Genomic DNA, 22,306 nt, shown 5'->3' on the forward strand with positions numbered 1-22,306 from the left:
ATCTCTCAGTGGTAAAGTATGGGCTTAGCCTTCATGAGGCCCTGAGTTCAATCCCCAGGACCCAAACAAACAAATGTAAACAAAAGAACAGCAGACAGAATGATCAAGGAGAAAATGGTCCAGGTTGGGATGGAGTGGGACAACTCTAGCTTTCATTATTTCACCCAGAACCAAGTGCAATTTAAAGCTTATGAATTATTTATTTCTGGAATTTTTCATTTAATATTTTCAGACCCCAGTTGACCTTGGGTAACTGAAACCAAAGAAGCAAAACCACAAATGTGGGGGGGAAGGGTTGATGGTATACATGAAACTTCCAACACAGGACAGAGATGTTGAACAAACAGGGAAGACTAGATTTCATGTATCTTCCAATGTCGAACTGAAAGCACAGCACATCTGATGTAGAATAGAGAATGAGAAATGCTGGAAATGTAGAAAAGAGATGCTGAATAGACAACGAAGATCAGAGTATGTGGAAATTCCAGTGTAGACTAGACAAGAAAAAAACGAAGGCTGGAATATATAGAATATCCAGCATATAAGAGAAGATGTTGGCTTTTGCTCTAAGATGGCAACCCTGGAGGGTTAGGCAGAGGAGGGATGTGGTCTGGCTTAGGTATTAACAGGTGCTCTCAAGCAGCTCTGGAGAAAACAGCTGTGTGGGACGTAGGTGGGGAATGGAGGCTAGAGACCAGAGAAGAAGTGACTGGAGTAAGTGAAAGATGAATGAGATGGAGGCTGTGAAGGGGCCGAGGCCAAGTGAGACTGAGGTTACACTTGGAAGGTGGAGCCATCAGCCCCATTCAGGTGTGGGGTGAGGGAAGAGTTGACTCCATCTCCGGAATTTGTGGCTGGACAGGTGGAGATGGAGCTGCCACTTTTGCAATGGGGAGGCAGTGAAGGGGTGAGCCCAAGGGAAGATGTTGAAGTTTGTGGGGTCTGGGGGGCCTGTGAGGTTCCTGGGGACACCACACAGGAGTGCCAAGGGACACCTGGTCTCATGAGCCAATGCTCAGGGGAGAGGTCAGGCTGTGAGGTATAGATTTGAACTTTTCAGAACCTCAGTATCTGCATCAATGAAATGGAGGGACTTGTCCTACCACCCATGATGCTGGAGGCAGTGTATGAATCAATGCTCTCACCTCCAAACCTACTGCAAATACTCACTTCTCCTTTCTTTGTCCCCCTTGCCTGGCACCCTCTTCCTCTTCTCTGATATTGTCCCCAAATCCCAGCTTCCTTGCATCCTACTTGCATACCCAGATCTGTAATTTGAATGTGCTCCATGTAAGAAAAAAAAAAAAGCACATGTTGGGTTGTTTTGTTTTGTACCAGGGACACTTTATCACTGAGCTACTTCCCCAGCCACTATATTTTATTTTTGAGACAAGGTCTTTCTAGGTTGCTTAGGGCCTTGCTAAGTTGTTGAGGCTGGCCTTGAACTTGTGATCCTCCTGCTTTAGCTTGAGTTGCTGGTATTATAGGCATGCACCACTGCACTTGGCATGTGTTGGAAACTTAATCCCCAATGCAGTATTGCAAGGTGGGGCGAGCACTTGTTTAGGTGATGAGCACTTCACTCTCATGAATGTATTAATGCTGATTATAAAAGGGCTTGAGAACTGGGAACAATGGACACACCTGTAATCCTAGCTACTTGGGAGGCTGAGGTAGGAGGATTGCAAGCTTGTGGCCAATCTAGAACCTGTCTCAAAATGGAAATAGATAAAAGGGCTTGAGGCTTTGAGTTCAATTTCTTGGTCTTGTTCTCACCTTTGCCCTCTCTTGTCCTTCTACCTTCCATCATGGATGCTGCAGCAAGAGGCCCTCACCAGATGCAGCCCTTGAATCTTGGACATTCTGGTCTCCAGAATAGAAGAACTAGAAGCCCTTCCTTCTGAGCCATGAAAGAGACCATTAGATTCCTGAGGCTGACATTTGGTCCTTAATCCAGCCATTATGAATCTTACTTAGCTCTTGCATTTCCTATTATATAAGCCAAAAATTTCCCAGTTACTTGTCAGCCCTTTTGAGATGTATGTTTTGTGGAGCACAACTAGAGACCTGAATGAAGGAAATGAATAAGGCATTTGCTAGGTGAAAGGACTCTTGGAGGCAGTACAATACAGGGAATATTTACAAAAGTCTGGCATAAGATGGCATGGTCAGTGGCCAGTTGTACTATAGGGCATACAATAGTTTGGGCGGCAAATTTAACTTCGGCAGTTTTACATTAGATTCAGGAATCTGAGTTTAATCTAAATACTTAAAAGTCTGGTTAGTGGGAACTACTGAATATTCTTGATCAAGGGAGTTCACCTTTAGAATTGTCCCTCACTGTCCCAACAGTGCAGGGATAAGTGAATGTTTTTACTGCAGACCTGCGACACAGGTGCAGATGAAGAGACTGAGGTCGTTCATACTGGTGTGGTCTCCAACAGTCCGGACTAGGACAGTGATCTCACCTCAATCAGTGTATTGAACTACAACTTCCAGCCTGCAACGCGAGCGACCGCTCGGTCCTTCAGGATTTGCCGGTTCTGGGACTGCTGATTGGTTGCATGAGCTGCTCGTTAGACCACAGTCGGGCTCTGATTGGTCGAGTTTCTGCGGCGTGCCCAGATCCTCAAGCTTGTGGGTTCCCCAGCTGTGCTCCCCAAGGCAACATGGTGAGTGTCCCTTGGCGTGGTGGGCCCTGAGGTACCAAGTCCCGCTAAAGAGATCCAGGAACACACCGAGGGGACAGGATCCTTTGTGGAGATTGAGACTTCAAGGGCCGCTATCTTCTCTGAGGGCGCGGGTCTCACTGCCGGCCCTGGGAGTCAGCTGGGGCGGTACTGAGCGCCCCCGAATCCCTGAGCCCTCTGAGTGTTCTGGCAAGCCTCTGGGGGACGCTTTAGGGGCTTGGGTCCTGCCCAGGGGGAGTGGTCCCCAAGAGGGGCCTGGGGACCCGAGCATGTTCAGAGTCCCGCGAAGGTGGTCTGGGGTCCCACTGGAATCCACTCTGGGGACCGGAGTCTGCGAGGGAGTATGATCTGCGCAGACGGGCTCCCTCGGGGACCCCAGTGGCTATGTCAAGGGCTTGGGGAGCCCCCAAGAGGTGGGTCTGAGTGGCCTCAAGGCTGGCTAGGGTCTCAAAATCCAAGACAACACAGTTGGAATCCTTAGCTTCGGGCGGCTCTGGGTCCATCCCATTGAGTGTATGCTTTAAACTTGGCCCAGCATCTGTAGTCCAGGTTGGTGCCAGGAGGAGGGCGAGACCCCTGCGTCCCTAGCACAGAAGGGAAATGGGACTGGAGGGGCCTGGAGGGCGCCCTGGCCCTGTTTGGGGTATCCCTAAAGAGGGGCACTCTGGTGAGCCTGAAGGAGCATTGATGGAGGCGGGTGTGGGAAGTGGGGCGTGGTTCCTGGCCGGGGTGCTGGACGCTGGAGGAGGTGAAGTTAAGGGACTGGAATGGAGGGAGGTCGCTTTTAGTTTGTTAGTCTCATATTCGAGGGAAGGGCTTTGAGTAGGGGAGGGACATGGACTAGGAAGGCTCCAGAAGGTCCTTGGAGACTTCCGCAGAGCATTAACCGTGTTGACCCCATTGACCCCCAGAGACAGGGACTGCTGCAGGGTGGGGCTGTGAGAAACATCCCTGGCCAGACCTCCGAACTTAGTGAAGAGATGCGCGCCTCCTTGCTGTCTTCTCCCCTTCTTTCTGCCCCAGGTGCATTAGGATGCAACGTGAACCAGGGTCCCCTGTAGGAGGGTAGTGGGTCAGCTATGAAGAACCCTGGGGTCAGGGAGGGCCTGTGAGATCAAGTGGTTAGGTGCAGGGAGGCGCTGTGGATGAGGCGGGTTGGTTTCCAGATGGGTCCACCCTGCCTTGCAGGCTGCATAGCGGAGTTGGGGAGTTGATTGTAAGACTGGCACTGCTGAAAGCAGGGTCCGCAGGAGTGATGGTAAGGTGACAGGCTCTCCAGGAGAGGATCTGGAGGAGACACTGATCTTTGAGTTCAGCAGAAAGGTTTGGTCTGGAGGTGCCCCTGAATGGGGGTCTTGCTGGGCAAGGGCTATGGTTAAAACCCTAGTTTGGGGTCACAGGGGAGTGAGGCAAAGAAGAAAAGATGGCTGGGGTCTCCCCAAAGCCCTAATGTTTAGACAGCATTCTGTGGGAGGTACCGGGGGGGGGGGGGTGTGTGTGGAGCTGGAAGGAGCGGGGAAGGGGTTCTAGGAAGGGCTGAGGGGCTGGAGAGGTCTGGCCCACCGGGTTGAGAGCATGCGGTGGACCTGCACTTATGGTCACTGGAATAGGTGGGAGTTGTGAGCAATAAGGATTTGTAGACTAGGAAAATGTAAAAAAGGTTTCGGGCTGGGGTTGTGTTTCAGTGGTAGAGCACTTGCCTAGCATGTGTGAAGCACTGGGTTCAATTCTCAGTACTGCATATAAATAAATAAAATAAAGATCCATTGACACTAAAAAATATTTTTTAAACAAGTTTACCTGTGATGGAGAATATGACTATGTGATGGAGAATATGACTACTCAATTGTTTTATTTTAAATTTTATTTATTTTTAAAACTTGGTGCAAGGATTGAAATCAGGGTTTTACTCAGCTCAGGCTCTAACACTGAACTACACCCCTAGACCCAAGTTGGTTATTTATTTATTTTAACTAATTAATTTTTTTGCAGTGCAGGAGATCAAACTCAGGACATCACACATGCTAGACTAAGTTGGTTATTATGATGGATTTCTCAGCAGTCTTTCTGAATGATTGCTAGACCTGGTATTCCCCACACTAGAGTTTTCCCTATTAAATTCAGCTTCCTTTTCTGAGATCATGGTGGGTAGAGAACGAAAACTAAATTTAGCTTATTTTTATCTGATCAAATGATTATTTTTAATAATCAATTAGTTTTTTTAAATAATTTTAATATTTATTTTTTAGTTTTCGGCAGGCACAACATCTTTGTTTGTATGTGATGCTGAGGATCGAACCCGGGCTGCATGCATGCCAGGCGAGGGCGCTACCACTTGAGCCACATCCCCAGCCCATCAATTAGTTTTAATATTAAGGCATCTTTATTTTATTTTAGATGTTGGTTATACCAGAATGCTAGTAGTCAGCTCTCCAGAGCACATAATTTTATATAATTACATAATTACTGATAGCAAATTAGTATTTACTGTATTCAAGGAGGAAAACTCAGCTTCAGAGTGATAGGTACAGGAAAACATGTTTTGGATTATGCTTAAAAGGTTGTCATTTAGAACATAGTAAGAAAATTCCTAATTTCAAAAAATAATAAAAAAATTTTTAAAATAAAATATTTAAAAAATTCAAAGGTGGTGGTAACTCAATGGTACAGCCTGCCTAGCAGCATGTATGAGGCCCAGTGTCTGAGGCCTTAGGTTCCACTCCACCCCCCACCCCAATGAACCCAGAGGTACTCTACCATTGAGCTACATCCCCAGCCCTTTTTATTTTTTATTTTATTTGGAGACAGGGTCTCACCAAGTTGCTGAGGCTGGCCTGGAATTTGCTGTCCTCCCACCTCAGCCTCTGGAGTTGCTGCGATTATGGGCGCACCTGGCAGTATGTTATAAAAATATATATGGACGTGCATATTTCTGCCACTTAAACACATAACTTAAGCAGTAACCAGAAGTGTAGAAGGCTTTCCAAGGAGGTTGATTACAAAGGGAGGGAGAGGAAGCAAGGGCGCTCGGTCCGTCAGGGGTGGTTTAAGGTGAAGAGACATAGAGACACCGTTGGTGCCTAGCTGGGAGCCCAGAAGGTGGTGGAAGAGGAGCCCCTTAAGGTCGTGAGGAATAATATATGAAGCAAAATTGGAAGTACTCCATTTCCACAGGAGCAAATGGACTCAGAGAGATTAATACCTGAAATTCATAGCAGGGGCCGAAGGCAAACCCTGAGCCAATCCACCTTCCCACCAGTACAGCCAGGGCACTGTGGGGGTGGGGCTGTCTGTACTCAGCAGAAGCTTCCCAAGGTTGAATCTGGGCGCATCCCAGTCCTTTCCCCAAGATGCCACCTGAGCCAGGCCTCTTGCCTGGCTTTCCTATAAATAGCCTGCATTCCCTGGGAGGGAGCTTGTGGCCTTCTGGCAAGCACTATCCATCATGTCCCCTCCCCCCAGGCAGTCCTCGGAGTGCAGCTGGTGGTGACCCTGCTCACAGCCACTCTCATGCACAGACTGGCACCACACTGCTCCTTCGCACGCTGGCTGCTCTGCAATGGCAGGTGAGCCCCACCCGGCACCCAGATGTAGAAGGAGCCCATAGGGTCGTGCCCCCTCTGGGTCCCCAAGCCCAGACTTTATATTCCACTGTGTTTTTTGAGGTGAAAGATAACAGCTTTATTGAAGTACATCTGAAGTACAAGGAACAGTGCTGCTGTATCCATTTTGACAGATGGGTACACTGAGAAGCCATTGCCACACCCCACGTCTCCTCTCCTTCTACCTTCCTATAATACAGCCTTCTTTTTCCCTGAGATTAGAGTCTCTAATCCTTTCTGAGAATCTGGTGGAAGCTAAATTATCTCCCTGGAGTTAACCTGTGGATTCAGGGTGTCCAGGACCACCAGGTTCACTGGGCCTGGATCTGTTATGGCACCTCAGTCTGTCCCTCACCCTCTTCTGGGAAGAGCCTTTCCCTAGACCACGCCCACCCAGGCCTACAACTCTGCTCTCTGGTTTTGGGACTCTCTGCCCCAGTCTCCCCTTGCTAGAGCTTTCCTGACTGCCTCTCTGCCCTCAGTCTGTTCCGATACAAGCACCCGTCAGAAGAAGAGCTTCGGGCCCTGGCTGGGAAGCAGAAGCCCAGAGGCAGAAAGGAGCGGTGAGTGAACCCATCCCCATGGTACCCCAGCCCTGGGCAGTGGCTCCTGCCCACGGCTTCTGGCTGTGGGGACACAGGACCTCCTCCCACACTTCCAGGTACCACTATGGACACAGGTAAATCAATGGACCACAGCCTGGGGACAGGGTCATGGTCAACGTTGAATATTTATTAACATTTTTGCTCTTGGCCAACCCTGTGGGTGGGAGGGTCCCACACCCTGATGTGCAGAGGGGACCCAAGTTGGAGGCTTCTTCTGAGTTCTGAGGGTGGCATGGTAGAGCCTTTCAGGGGCCGTGTGGGATGCCACTCTCTCCTGCCCTTTGCTCCCTTCTTTGTCTCCCTGTCCCTAGGTGGACCAATGGCCTTAGTGAGGATAAGCCATTGTTGGTGCCCCGAGATGCCCCATTCCAGCTGGAGACCTGCCCGCTCACCGCTGTGGATGCTTTAGGTAAGAGCCCAGTCCTGGTCCCCAAACCTCTGGCCTCATGGGTCACCCCCCACAAAAGGGGTGTTGGGAGGGGGACTACCTGGCTGGGCTGAGCCTAGTCTCCCCACAGTCCTGCGCTTCTTCCTGGAGTACCAGTGGTTCGTGGACTTTGCGGTGTACTCCGGCGGCGTGTACCTCTTCACCGAGGCCTACTATTACCTGCTGGGCCCAGCCAAGGAGACCAACATCGCTGTGTTCTGGTGCCTGCTCACTGTGGCCTTCTCCATGTATCCTTCCTCCCAGTTCCCAGGGTGGGGCAGGAAGGGGGCATGTGGGAGCAGGACCTGAGCTTCTCTGTTCCCGAAAATTAGTATGTCCGTGATTACCTGCTGTGCCATAAACATCCCCCAAATTCAGTGACATAGAGCAGCCACCTTGTGCTGTGGTAATGCCCGCCCATCTCACTCCATAGGCTTTACCTGTACCCAAAGTGGTACCAGAGATATCAGGAAACCAGGGGGGACACTTTGCTTGAAGTTGGTACATTCTCATTCCAGAACTTTCTACCATACTCTGTGTTAAAGCAAGTCACCAGGCCAGCTCCATTCTGCAAAGTTTGTATGAAGCTTCATAGAGAGCAAACATGGAGACCCAAATCTGAGAAAGTACAGAGGGAATATCACTCAGTGGAGGGGGCTGTGGAGACAGAAACTAGTCTTGGAACCCAAACTGGTTCCGAATATCCCCCTGGGTTGCTATGAGGACAGGCATCCCTCATAACTCTGAGCTTTTCCAAGGGATATGGATGCCCCCGCTAGTAAGGATGGGTAAAGGAGGCAGGGTCACCTGGAGGGGGAACTGCACAGCCTTTGTGTGTGTGGTGCTGGGGATGGAACCAGGGCTTCCTGCATGCTCGGCAAGTGCTCTACTACTGAGCTGCACCCCCAACCATGTGCTGATCATTTCTAATTAGCTACAGGTAACTCTGTAGTAAGTGTCCCCGCTCACATGCTGATCTGTGACCCCAAGCTCCCTGCCACTCTTAAGGAGGATTTGTGGAGAGTTATTTGTGCTCTGGAGTTGGGGGACCCTGGCTGCAGTGGTGGGGCAGGGGTGCCAGCCCTGTTCAAAGCCGCCTTAGCTCCACCCCCCAGCAAGGTGTTCCTGACCGTCACCCGGTTGTACTTCAGTGCCGAGGGTGGTGGCGAGCGCTCTGTCTGCTTCACCTTCGCCTTCCTCTTCCTGATCCTGTCTATGTTGGTGCAGGTGGTCCGGGAGGAGACCCTTGAGCTGGGCCTGGAGCCAGGTAGGTATAGTCAGTGGGAGCGACTGCCTCTGTCACTCAACGGAAGCTGCCCAGCCGTGTATGTAGCTGGCTTGCCCGTCCAGCACTTCGAGGACTTCTAGGGCTGGAGAAGTCTCCACCAGCGACTGCAGAGGTTCATGAGCCTCACAGGCTTGCTCCTGAGTACCCCAGTAAACTTTGGGGACCAGAGGCTGTCCCCTCTCACTGTCTCTGATGGAAGCACCTGACTCTAGCCCTTCACATGAGTACTTACTTTTTTTTTTTTTTTTTGCGTGTGTGGGGGTACCAGGGATTGAACTCAGGGGCACTCAACCACTTAGCCATATCCCCAGCCCTACTTTGTCTTTTATTTAGAGAAAGGGTCTTGCTTAGCACCTCCCATTTGCTGAGACTGGCTTTGAACTCTTGATCCTCCTGGCTCAGCCACACAAGCCACTGGGATTACAGGCCCAGCTCCCAGCCCTTTGTTTATATTTTATCTTTTTGAGACAGCGTCTCACTAAGTTGCTGAGACTGGCTTTGAACTTAAAATCCTCCTGCCTCAGCCTCTCAAGCTGCTGGGATTATAGGCATGTGCCACTGGGCTTGGCTGTAGATTGTTCTTTGATGCTACATGCAGTGTAGGGTTTTTTCGTTCGTTTGTTTGTTGGGTTTTTTTTTTTTTTTTTTTTTTTTTGCAATACTGGAGATGGAACCTAGGACCTTGCACAGGTTAGGCAAGCATTCCACCACTGAGCTACATCCCTAGCTCTTTTTATTTATTTTGGGACAAAGGTTGCTTTGACCTGAAACTTTTGATCCTCCTACCTCAGCCACTGGTGTAACTGGGATTAGAGGTTTGTGTCACTGCCTGGCCTGCAATGTCATTTTTTTAAATATATATATATATATATTTAGTTGTTAATGGACCTTTATTTTATTTATTTGTATGTGGTGCTGAGAATTGGACTCAGTGCCTCATGCATACTATTCTAGCGCGATACCACTGAGCCACGACTATCAGCTACAAAGAATTTCATTTTGTTGATATTCTGTGATTGTTTAATCAGGACTTTAAAGCACTTGCCTACCATGTGTGAGGCCCTGGGTTCCTTATCGGCACCCCACACACACAGAGAAGTGCATTTGGGGTTTTGATAATGTTGCGAATGCACATTGCCTTTCTGGATAAGATGTAGGAACATGCCTGGTACCCCACATCCTCGCCACGCTGATTCCCGATTCCATGAGCTTATTCATCTTGGGAGATCTGATGAATGAAAATACACATGAGGTTGAACAGCTTGTTATATGTTAAAGAGATACAGTAACGAGCTGCCTACAACCTTTTGACCAACAGACCACATATATAACATTGATCCCATAAGATTATATCACCTGGTAGTAACATGGAAGCCTTCTCAGTTTAGTAAGCACACTCCTCATGCAAACCCCAGGATAAAACCATCTAATAATGCATTTCTCAGAATGTACTCTCTGCTGATAAGCCACCCATACCTGTTTTTGAAAAGATCTGAAATATCTGATATCCAGATATCCTGAAAAGGTCTGTTCAGTTTCTTATGCTTAGGTTATTATTATTATTATTATTATTATTATTATTATTATGTTGTTGTTGTTGTTGTTGTTGTTTTGGCAATGCTGGGGATGGAACCCAGGGCCTGGTGCTTGCTAGGCAAGCAGTTTACCACTGAGCCACACCCCCAGCCCTTGCCCAGTTTTATTTACTAGGTGTTGGTCCTTTATTTGACTTGAAGGAGTGTTTTTACTCTTTGATGGTGTCTTTGGGTGCACAAAACTTTTCCATTTTCGTGAAGTGAAATCTGTCTATATTTTCTTTTGTTGCCATGCCTCTTATGTCTTATCCAAGAATCCTTGAAAAACGCAATTTTATTAGGCTGTGTGTGTTCTTTTTACTCTCTTGTTGATTTGTAGGGTTTCCTTATTTATTCCGGATACTGATCCTTGGTAACATGTGTTGCACATACTTCATCGTATCAAATATGACACAGCACTGTTTCAAGAGTAGTGTAGATAGCTGTTGCTGGGACAAAATACCTGAGATAATCAACTTAAGGAGAGAAGCTTATTTTATTCTGATTCATGGTTTCAGTCCAATAGTCATTTGGCTGTTGTTGCTTTGGGCCTGTGATGAGCGAGACATCATGGCAGAAGCACGTGGTGGGAGAAAGCTGCTCACCTTGTGATGGCCCAGAAGCAAAGTCAGAGGAACGGGTCAGGTCCCAATATCCCCTTTGAGGTCATGCCTCCAAAGAGCTAACTTCTTTACAGTAGGCCCACCTTCTTTTTTTTTTTTTTTTTTTAAAAGGGGTACCTTCCTCTATGGACTGAGTCCTCATATAGAGGGGTGCCCTTTCTTTCTTTTTTTTTTTTTTTTTTCTTTTTCTAAAGAGAGAGAGAGAGGGAGAGAGAGAGAGAGAGAGAGAGAGAGAGAGAGAATTTTAATATGTATTTTTCAGTTTTCAGCGGACACAACATCTTTGTTTGTATGTGGTGCTGAGGATCGAACCCGGGCCGCACGCATGCCAGGCGAGCACGCTACGCTTGAGCCACATCCCCAGCCCTCCACCTTCTTTTTTTAAAAAAAAATATTTTTAGTTGTAGATGGACACAATACTTTTATTTTGTTTATTTAGTTTTTTTTTATGTGGTGCTGGGGTTCGAACCCAGTGCTTCACATGTGCTAGGCAAGTGTTCTACCACTGAGCCCCAGCCCCCGCCCAGTAGGCCCATCATCTAAAGGTTCCACCATCTCCCAATAGCACCACAGGCTGGGCCCACGCCTTTAACATATAGGCCTTTGAGGAAACTTCCAGATCCAAATAATAAGAATGAGGTACTTATAAAAGATCAGAAGGAATTACTTAAACTGTTGCATGCTGGGCTGGGGATGTGGCTCAAGCGGTATCGCGCTTGCCTGGCATGCGTGTGGCCCGGGTTCAATCCTCAGCACCACATGCAAAACAAAGATGTTGTGTCCGCCGAGAACTAAAAAAAAAAAAAAATTAAATAAATAAAAAATAAACTGTTGCATGCCATCAGTTGTCATGAAATTGTATATCAATTTCATAGAAGTTAAAACGTGGAAAAGAATAATATCTTGGAGTTGATTAAATTTCCAATTTATGTTGTGTCTATATCCTCTATAGTGCTTCTTTCTCTTTTAAAATATTTTTTCCTCATACATTTTATTTTGAAAAACTTCACAAATACAGAGAAACCAGACATGGTGGTGTATACCTCTAATCTCAGCCACTCAGGAGGCTGAGGCAGGAGAATCTCAAGTTCGAGGCCAGCCTAGGCAACTTAGCGAGACCCTGTCTCAAAATAAACATTGAAAGGCCTGGGAATGTGGCTCAGTGGTAAAGCACCCCTGGTTTCAATCTCTAATACTGGGGTGGGGGTAGGGGGAAGAATTGTATTGTACTGAATTGTGGATCCTGTTTGTTTTCTTTTGTTCTTTCTGATTCTTGTCATTTTGTATAGCTAGGATCTCTGTAGTTTAGAGCAGTCATGGTGTACGTCTTCTTTTTTCTTTTTTCTCCTGATTTCTCAGTTGAGTACTGTGTTAGTTAGCTTTGTATCTCTATGACAGATTACCCGAGAGAATCAACTTAAAAGGAGGAAAGATTTATTTTGGCTCATGGTTTTGGAGTTTTTAGTTCATGGTTGGTTGGCCTATTGCTTTTGGGCCTGTGGTGAAGCAGAACATTTATATATTTGCCCAATCTGTAGAAAATCTTGGGGCCTGAACTGAAAAATTTTTGGTCTAGGAGGTTTTGGTTTTCTTCTGTGGGAGCTTTTCATCCTCCTTCAGATTCCTGCTATGATCCAGGAAGCCTGGTCTTAACAGCCCCACCTCCTGACCCCAACTCAATCATGGGTATCTATCTGGTATATTCTTTTATTTCTTGAAAGAAGCCCTGTAGAACTGGGACATAAAGCTGTCTTTGCAGGGCTAGAGATATAGCTCAGTGACACAATGCTTGCCTAGCGTTGGTCCAGGGTTTGATTCCCAGCACTACAGGAAAAGAAAGATATTCTCATGCCTTCCCCAAGGCCTGGCCTCCACGGTGCACTCCTACTTGGGGAGCAAAAGAAAATCAGGGGGGAAAGCAGAGTGGGCTCATAGACTCCGGAATGCCCTGTGTTCCATCCTCTTCTTTTCTTCCTCAGGCCTGGCCAGCATGACCCAGAACCTGGAGCCACTTCTGGAGAAGCAGGGCTGGGACTGGGCGTGAGTCCTGGAAGGGGGGGGGCAGGGGCAAGCTGGGAACCCAAAGGCTGGGTTTTGACTTGCAGTGGAGCCCCTCTGATCTGCTGTTCTCCCCAGGTTCCCTGTAGCCAAGCTGACCATCCGCGTGGGGCTGGCTGTGGTGGGCTCCGTGCTGGGTGCCTTCCTCACCTTCCCCGGCCTGCGGCTGGCCCAGACCCACCGCGATGCCCTGACCATGTCTGAGGATCGGCCCGTGTTGCAGTTATGTGAGGCACCTGGTGGGTGGGAGGGACTAGGGGACCTGGGGAAGAGGTTCAGGGGATGAAGGAATGCCCCGGCCTCACTTCCCTCCACCCTTTGTACCTGCCCCCCAGGTTCCTTCTGCACACCAGCTTCCTGTCTCCCCTCTTCATCCTGTGGCTCTGGACAAAGCCTATTGCTCGGGACTTCCTGCACCAGGCGCCCATTGGGGAAAAGCCTTTCTCCCTGTGCGTTGGGGGGGACTGAGAGAGAGAGGGCAGCTGGAGGAGCCGCTCTGAGGCCCAGGGAAGGGCAGGGGGAAGATCTGGGGTATGGGGAGTTGCCTCATTAGGCCCCCCTCCACCTTCACCACGCCCTCCGCAGGCTGTCAGACTCGGCCTTTGACTCCATGCGTCTCTGGGTGCTGGTGGTGCTGTGCCTGCTGAGACTGGCTGTCACCCGGCCCCACCTGCAGGCCTACCTGTGCCTGGCCAAGGCCCGCGTGGAGCAGCTGCGGAGAGAGGCTGGCCGTATTGAGGCCCGTGAGATCCAGCGGCGGGTAGGGAAGCCCCGGCAGGGAGGGAACCTGAGGTTCTGGGTCCCTTGGGGGTGGCGTCACCCTGAACAGGAAAGGCCCCTCCTATTGCAGTCACCAGTTTTACCTGTCCTCCAGGTGGTCAGGGTCTACTGCTATGTGACCGTGGTGAGCTTGCAGTACCTGACTCCGCTCATCCTCACCCTCAACTGCACCCTGCTGCTCAAGACCCTGGGTGAGAGGCCCTGGGTGGGGCAGGGGCGGGGCCTGGGCAGGGGCGGGACTGCTGATTGGTGGGGGCGGGGACTCAGACAGACCCCGCCTCTTTCTCCACCCATAACTTCCTCCACCCTCTGCACCCTTCTCTCACAGGTGGCTATTCCTGGGGCCTGGGCCCAGTCCCCACACTGTCGCTTGCCCAGACCCCAGCCAGCACTGTCCCTGTGAGCCCTGGGGAGGACGAGGCCCAGCAGACGGCGGCCCGGATCGCGGGAGCCGTGGGCGGCCTGCTCACCCCGCTCTTCCTCCGCGGCCTTCTGACCTACCTGATCTGGTGGACCGCCGCCTGCCAGCTGCTCGCCAGTCTCTTCGGCCTCTACTTTCACCAGCAGCTGGCGGGCTCCTAGCCGCCCGCGGACTTCCCTGGACCTCTGAAGTTGGGTCCGGGGCCAACCGGACATGGCCTGACCCTCCGTGTGTGCCTCAGTGTCCCCAGCTGCCAGGTGCAACTGGGACTCCCCACAATCTCTGCAGTGCCTGGGCTGTAGCCCGCTGAGAACCCTCGAAAACTGGCTCCCCAGGGTCCTGGGGCAGGAGAGTTGGAACCCATTGTCCCCAAGTGGGGTGTGTGTGTGTGTGTGTGTGTGTGTGCGCGCGCGCGTGCGCACACATGTGCAGGGTTCGAGTGGTGGGTTGCTCTTATGAATAAATAAAGGAGTGGGCCACTTTGTACAAACAGGACACATGGTTGGGGAGCTGGGTGTGCAGGGTGATGGCTTCCTGTGAGGCCACATGGTGCCCATCTGGGTGGAGTCACGCAGGAGGCAGTTTCCAGAGGCCTCCCAGGCCAGCTGAAGAAGGGCAGGAAAGGGCCCTGGGGCTGGTACAGCTAGTGCCAGGCCTTGGGTTCCATCCCAGCTCCACAAGGAGAGAGCTGGAGGGAGTCACAGCTGTGAGGAAGGTGGCAGGGAAGGGAAAGAGGAGAGGGACCCAAGGACATGGAGAGAAGTCTCAGAAGAGGAGGAACGCTCAGGAGAGCGAGGAGGGGGAAGGGACTGGAGGGAGGAGGTCCCTGGTGCTGCCACTGCCTTCCACAGCTACACGGGTGATACTTTCATATAAAGGTCACCCATAGGCAAGCAGGGACATTGTAAGGCCATGGTGACCCAGGGGAAAGGACATGGGGCCATACTGTGACTTTGAGGGAGGGACCTGGGGTGTGCACACTTGTGTATTATAACACGTGGATTCTGAAGCCTCTCTGTATATGTAAAAAGTGAATTAGGAATAAAAAAAAGTCCACCATTTCCTTCTCCAGAGTGACCTAGTGATCGGCTGGTGGCCCCCAAGGCTTAGTGATCGGCTCTTAGTGGGTCCCTCATGGCTCTGCCAACGTGCTAAGCACACCCACCTCAGGCCCTGTGGAGCATTCCTGCGCTGGGGCCGCCTGCCTGTTCACAGCCTCCGGGCTCCATTACCTGCATCAGGACTGCCACCTGAAGGGAGAAGCCACTCCCCAGCTTGTCCTGCTGATTTGCCACCAAAAGGGGGCATCATGCCCTGAGGAAAGTGACATCATCCCTAGGGATCCTTGAGAGGTGCTGACATGCTGTTGTTCCCAGAACAGGACCTGAGAGGAGCAGGGAACACTGCTGTCCTCCAAAATCTGATGACGTAACACTGGAAAAGTTTCGAATTTTGGAGCACTTTAGATTTTGTGAATAGGGAGGCTCACCCAGTGCAGATCTATGCAAATGTCCCCAAATCCCAAAGATTTTGAGATCTGAAACACTTCTGCTCTTGAGCATTTTGGATAAGGGAAAGCTGGGTGTGGGGGAGGGGAAGAGGAGGAGGGGCAGGATCCCTGTGGAACTTGAGTGCATCTTCCTCCCCTCCCAGGGCTGGTGTCTGGGCTGCGTGCACAGAATGACCGGGACAGGGAGGGAGCAACCGCAAGGGGCAGATGTGCCTCCTGGCTGCAGATCACCAAAGAGGCAAACTAAAACTAACACATCCCCCAACCTGCAGATGACACGATGTGTAAGCCAGGGGGTCACACAAGCCCTGATCACTTCCTGTGGGCGCCTGCGTGAATCCCACCACTCTAGAGAGCTGACCCCATGGAAGGCAGGTCTGTGAGGGACTTGTCCCAGGGAGAATTTCACCTACTCACCTATAGGAATCAGGACTAAGAGTGCGTTGTCTTTCCTCCCTCCCTCCTGTTTCCTCCTCCATTTGCAGGGCTGGGTGGACAGCCCAGGGCCTGGCTCTTGCTAAGCACTCCCCTAGCAGGAGCCAACAGTGGTACTTTAATGACAAAAAGTTAGCGTTGCCAAACACCCAGCTTTAGGAAGTGAGTAAATAAACTGGAATCTACACTGCTAGTAACAAGAACAACTAGTAACAAGGTCAACCGTTCTTACAAGGAAAGAGCTCTAATTAAACTGGGTGAAACCAACCAACCAACCAGGTAATGTTTTGTGTTTTTGTACCAGGGGTTGAACCCAGGGGTGTTTGACCACTGAGCCACCTCCCCAGCTCTTTTTTGTATTTTCTTTAGAGACAGAGTCTCACTGAGTTGCTTAGGGCCTCGATAAATTGCTGAGGCTGGCCTTGAACTCATGATCCTCCTGCCTCAGCCTCCCAAGCTGCCCTTGTTAAACCTAAACTCTGGAGACGGAGGGATCTCCAAAGTAAAAGGTTTTATTGAGCTGTGGAAGATGTTAGAGCAAAGGACCAGGTCCTGGGACAAGTTCCCCAGATTTCCAGCAGCCAAACTAGGTAGCAACTGAAAAATATCTGTACTCCCTACAGCTAAGACTGTTTTTATAATGAACATTTGGGGAAGGAGAGCTTAGGTTATTTACATTGATCCTACATTGGCTCAGATAAGAGGGGAAGGATAATAAGTGTGCAAAAATTTGGGTAGGAGGTATGTTAGTAATCCTATTACTATATCAAAACACTTGAGGCAATCAACTTAAAAGAGAAAAGGTTTAGATGGGGTGTAGCTCAATGGTAAAATGCTTGCTTAGCATAAGCAAACCCTTGGTTCCATCTCCAGTGCCACAAAAGAAAAAATAAAAACAGAAAGGTTTATTTTGGCTCACAGTTTAGAGGTTTCCAGCCACAGTCCCTTGGTTCTGTTGCCTTTGGGGCTGTGGTGAGGCAGCACACCATGGTAGGGAGCTTATGGTGGAACAAGCGTCTCCCTTCCTGGAAACCAGGAAGCAAAGAGAGGAAGAGGAAGAGGCTGGGGTCCCAGTTCCCACTTCATGCCATGTCTCCATCTGCAACGACTGAATAATGCCCCAGTAGGCCCCGCCTCCTAATGGGTCCACCACCTCCCAATTAGTATCATGGGCTAGGACCAAGCTTTTAACACACAGGCCTCTGGGACATGTCTATCCAGACCATAGCAGGATGGTCCATGGGGAGGTGGGCTGTGGCTTCTGAACTGCTTGGGGTCGTAGGCAGCACAGGGTAGCAACACCTTGGGATTCTGGTGGAGTCTGAGTTAAGGTTTGAACCTACATCCGGGAATGTGAACTGTCCTTTTACTGTATTTAGTTCTGTTAATTAATTAACCTGCTCAGTGTTCAAGGTCTGGTCTCCAGTTGGGCAGTATTGGTAGGTGGAGCTAGTGGGTGGTCTTTAGGTCAGTGGGGCGTGTCCTTGAAAGGGATTGTGGGATCACCTCTTCTCTTGCCTCCAGGCCCTAAGGTGAGTGGTGCTGCCACAGGCCCAGGTCAACCTGGCCAACTGCTCATGGACCAAAATCGCTAATCATGAGCCAAAATAAACCTTCTCTGTGTATTAGTTGATTTATCTCATGTATTTGTTTTAGTGACAGAGAGCTGCCTGACACAGCCCTTCTCTAGGGGGACAGTGCCTGACAGCTAATGAGACCTGCAGGGCACAGCCTGCTGGGACTGCTCTCACCCCTGTCCTGTGTGCTCCCCCTGCCGCCCCTCTTCTCCTGGGCATGCAGAGATCTGGCCTCTGGCTTCAGATGCACGTGCCCTGGGAGTCGCTGTGGCTGATGAACAGCAGGTGAAGCGAGCAGCGATTGGCAGTGAGACCTCCTGGTGGCCTTGTCTGTCTGCGCCTGCATACTGCCGCCCTCAGACCTGAGGCCTCTGCTGACCCTGGGTCACAGATCTCGGGGGACAGAGAATTGTATTCATACCCATGAGACTGTGAGGCCATCCTGACATGCTGGGTGGCCACGTGCCTCCTAGGAGGGACAGTGTGTATGGACGGAACCGGGAGGAGACGCTGACCTTGTGGAGGCCAACCTGCTTTTTAGTGCAAACCCTCGTGTATCGTCGGTGTTTTCTGGAAAGTCATAGTATATATTGGCAATTCAAACAACCACCATTAAGTAACAAAACTTATTCAGGACTCTTATTCAAAACTTCCTTTAACAACTTGTCAAGGGAGGGGGGGCTGTGGCTCAGCGATGGAGCCCTTGCCTAGGATGCCAAAGGCCCTGTGTTTCACGTAAAACCAAACCAAAAAACTACCTGCAAAAAAAATAAAAACCCCAAAAACAACAACAAAAAAGAAACACTTGTCAAAAAAATAGCTTCAGCCCCTTTGGGGTTCACTGCAGAGAGGGAGAAACCAGAGCCAAAGAAGAAGAAGGAACAGGAGCAGGAGAAGAAGTCACGTATGTTTTTATTAAATATACTCTCTTGGCACAAATCTTTAAAATATATAAACATTATATATAAACAAAGTGTCTTCATGGCATCAAAATATAACTCCAGACCAGGACCAGCGAGCAGCAGGGAGGGGCTGACCTCAGAGGCTCCATTACCAGGCTGGCTGTGTACAGGGTCAGGGGCAGCCCTGCCCAGGCCCACTGAGACAGGAGCCACCAGGGCAGGGCACGCTGGGGCCAGCAGAGCCTGGGGACTCTCCTGCCCCTGGTATCTCCTGTCCAGCCTATGGCCCAAAGGAGGGCACTGCCCAATTATCCATTTGGTGTCACATGCTTGGGATGGGACCCCAGCCCCTGCACTCTCCTTGGCCCAGGACCTTGCCCACTCCCCAACTCCCTGGGAGAGGTGCTGGGCCCTGCCTGCCAAGTCTGGGGCTGGACAAGGTTGGGAAAGTGGGTGAGACGTCACTTAAGAGGACAGCCCCTCAAGGCCACCACAGACTACCTGGGCCTCTGAGGGTGAGATTGGAGATGTGATGGGGGACGGCTGGTAGACACGTGCAGGGAAGGTCAGAGACGGGGTCCTCACACTCACAGGAACAGGAAAAATAACCAAGAGGACAGGAGGGAGGGAAGGGACGGAAGACACGATTGCAAACACACGAGGGACAAATGCGCCCACTCAGATCCTGTGCAGGGGCGGCTGCTGAGCCAGCCGTGAGAACCCACTTCACCGTCACCCTCGACGGACCCTGATCACCGCAGACAGGGATTTGGTGTGAATACACTCAGGACTGAACAAATCAGAAACCAAAACCAAAACAAAACAACAACAACAAAAAAAATCAAAAAACCCCATACGTTATTAGGAAAGGGGGGTTTCTGGGTCCCTGTGATACTTGGAGGGCCCCAGGGTGCTGTTCCATAAGACCAGCTGGCACAGGGCTCCCCGGGGTGCTCCCACTCCAGCAGCATCGAGGCCACCAGACACCTCCATGCTCTTTATGGGAATTATGGGCCTTAACTGCTGCAATTTCTAACCAAGTTCCTGCTCAAGTAGGGAGCCAGGGATCACCAATGTCACAACGGGGCAGAAGGTCCGGGCCTGAGACCCGGCCTCCATTGGGGTGGCTGGTGTGGCAGGAGCTTTCAGGCCTAGAGGGGGTGGATGGGGTGCTATTGTCAGCAGATACTGCCAGGTTGGGGGTTAGACCCAAACCTGAGGTGGCTTTGTGTCATAGTCTGTGCCAAATCCTGTAGTGTGGGGACCCTCTTGCGATGGTTACACAGTAAGTAGGCAGCAATAATAAGAAAGATCTGCTGGGGGCCCCACATTGACCTTGGAGTCTAAGAAGGACATGATGCTCTGGGGACAAGGCTGTGGAGACAGAGGAATTGTCACCTGGGAAACAATGAAGGTGGACGGGTGGGGTGTGGTGGGGCAGGCGAGGGGCTGCATTTGTAACCACGGCTGAGCACCAGGCTTGTCCCATCCCGGACAGGGACCCATCCTGCTCAGTATGGAGGCCAGGCACAGCACACAGAGCTAGAGCGACACGGGACAGGCTCTGAGCTAGTGTGGACAGGTGTCACTGAATAAGCAGCATGTGACGACACACAGCGCCAGGAGGCGGAGCCAGCCACTCTCCACTTTGGGCATTTGGGCAACACCTTTAGAGGCAGCGCCAGCCCCAGGGAAGAGGGGAGGGGACAGCGTGGGAGCCCCGATCCACCGTCCCAACATTGCACTTCGAAGGGCCTGCCCGCTTTGCTCTTGGACCTGTGGGCGCCAAGCCCAGGTCTCCCAGGCCCACTGTCTGTTCCACAAAGCGCCACATCGTGGCTCCTGGGGTAGAACCAACCACACCCTTCTTCTGTGGGCTCAGAACACCCAAGGGGTCACTGGTCCACCATCTGAAGAGCAGCTGCCCCAGAGTCCCCTAACTCTGCAGGTGCCGCAGCAGGATCTGCATGAGGTCGAAGGTGGTGAAGCTGATGCCCACGGCGATGGGGCCCTTGAGCCAGTTCATGCTCAGGCCCTTGTAGAGGCCGCGCACGGCGCCCTCCTCCCGCACGATGGTGCGCAGCGTGCTCAGGATAGAGGCGTGCGGGTGGCCGGTGACGCCTGCAGTCTGCATGCGCCGCCGCACCACGTCCAGCGGGTACGAGGCCGACTGGCCGATGAGGCCCGCACAGGCCCCGAACACCATGCGCTCGAAGGGGTAGGGCTGCGGGCGGCCGCTGTACTCTGCGGGGCAAGGGGTGGGAGGCGACGTGGGACGTGAGGGCGCTGCGACGCACAGGGGGCAGCTCGCATCTGCGCATATCTGAGCACCTCTACGCCCCACTTTCTCACTTCCTGGCCCCTCCTTTTTCTTTTCTTTCTTTCTTTTTTTTTTTTTGAGGTGCTGGGGGTGGAACCCAGGGCCTTGCACATGCTGGGCAAGTGATCTGCCACTGAGCCACAACCCCAGCCCCTACTCCTTTGGAAATCAAAACTGAGAAAAGATGTAAAAAATTGAAAAGATTGGGGCTGGGGATGTGGCTCAAGCGGTAGCGCGCTCGCCTGGCATGCGCGGGGCGCTGGGTTCCATCCTCAGCACCACATAAAAATAAAGATGTTGTGTCCACGGAAAACTAAAAAATAAATATTAAAAAATTCTCTCTCTTTAAAGAAAAAAGAAAAGATAGTTTCTTAAAAGAAAAGCACAAATAATCATATAAGGAAGTCCTAATGCTCAAAAGGAGCCCCTGTTCAGTGTCTAGCAAAGAAAGAAAATGTCACCAGATGAGTCCTTCTAGGCCATCCAGCTCTGTCTGCAATGCAGAATCCCAGGTGGCACAGAATGGAAGGGACTGTGACTATACCTAGCAGTGTCTCCTGGTCTAAACAAGATGGAGGGGAAGAAGGAACAGCAACCAAATGATAGGGTTTTTAAAATATCTGTAGTCCTGCTAGATGTGGTGGCAGAAGCCTGTAATCCTAGCCACTGGGGAGGCTGAGGCAGGAGGATCCCAAGTTTGAGGCCTGCCTCAGCAACTTATCGAGGCCCTAAGCAACTTAGTGAGACCCTGTCTCAAAAATTTAAAAATAAAATAAAAAGGGTTGGAGATGTGGCTCAGTGGTTAAGCGCCTCTGAGTTTAATCCCCAGTACCAACAACAATAACAAAAACTTGTTCTATATTTCCAGACCAGCATTGGCAATGGGTAATTAAAACTGTGGAAAGTAAAACCATAAGTTCAACTAACCTTAGATTGAAAACATTTGAAAAAAAAAATTGTGTCTGTATTGAACATGTACAGACTTCTTCCTTATTCCCTAAATCCTTATTTAGGATTCCCTAAACCATACAGTGTAATAATTATACATGACATTTATGCTGTATTAGGTATTGTAAGTCACCTAGAAATGATTTAAATGCCATAGGAGGATGTGTAGGTTCGATGTAAAAACTAAACCATCTTATATAAAGGAGTTTAGCATCCTAGGATTTTGGTGTCCATGGGGGATCCTGCTGTCAACCTCCCACAGACACCAAGGGACCACTGTATTTCTAAAGCAATGTCTTTTCCAAAGCTTCAGGGATGCAGGCCATACTTTTTTTTTTTTTTTTTTGGTACTAGGGATTGAGCCCAGGGGTGCTTAACCCCTGAGACACATCCCCAAGACCCCCCCTTAATATACCTTTATTTTATTTATTTATTTTTATGTGGTGCTGAGGATTGAACCCAGAGCCTTGCACATGCCAGGTGAGTGTTATACCGCTGAGCCACAACCCCAGCCCGAGCCCCAGCCCTTTTTATATTTTATTTTGA

The 22,306-nt window shown here is 50.4% G+C and overlaps 2 protein-coding genes across 7 annotated transcripts in view; one reads left to right on the forward strand and one right to left on the reverse strand.

The window, feature by feature from the left end:
* Positions 1-2,610: 2,610 nt before the first annotated feature.
* Positions 2,611-15,127, forward strand: Tmem161a (transmembrane protein 161A). 2 transcript variants are annotated; one of them, XM_027932565.2, is made up of 12 exons: positions 2,611-2,672; positions 6,153-6,256; positions 6,775-6,855; positions 7,209-7,306; positions 7,416-7,572; positions 8,440-8,591; positions 12,789-12,849; positions 12,946-13,089; positions 13,203-13,316; positions 13,453-13,627; positions 13,742-13,838; positions 13,976-15,127. In XM_027932565.2, exons 1-12 carry the CDS (start codon positions 2,670-2,672, stop codon positions 14,227-14,229), a joined length of 1,440 nt encoding a protein of 479 aa, XP_027788366.1. In that variant the 5' UTR covers positions 2,611-2,669; the 3' UTR covers positions 14,230-15,127. The 2 variants fall into 2 exon arrangements, with proteins under 2 accessions (XP_027788366.1, XP_027788367.1); XM_027932566.2 differs by having other exon boundaries at positions 2,640-2,672; positions 6,157-6,256.
* Positions 15,128-18,484: 3,357 nt separating this feature from the next.
* Positions 18,485-22,306, reverse strand: part of Slc25a42 (solute carrier family 25 member 42) — a 28,846-nt gene continuing 25,024 nt past the window's right edge. For all 5 annotated transcript variants that reach the window (XM_027932380.2, XM_027932379.2, XM_027932381.2 and 2 more), the window contains one exon: positions 18,485-20,736. In XM_027932380.2, the coding sequence (XP_027788181.1) occupies positions 20,429-20,736 (308 nt within the window). In that variant the 3' untranslated portion in view covers positions 18,485-20,428. The remainder of the gene's footprint in view (positions 20,737-22,306) is intronic.

Source organism: Marmota flaviventris, chromosome 1 (genome assembly GCF_047511675.1).
Source record: "Marmota flaviventris isolate mMarFla1 chromosome 1, mMarFla1.hap1, whole genome shotgun sequence".
Taxonomy (NCBI): domain Eukaryota; kingdom Metazoa; phylum Chordata; class Mammalia; order Rodentia; family Sciuridae; genus Marmota; species Marmota flaviventris.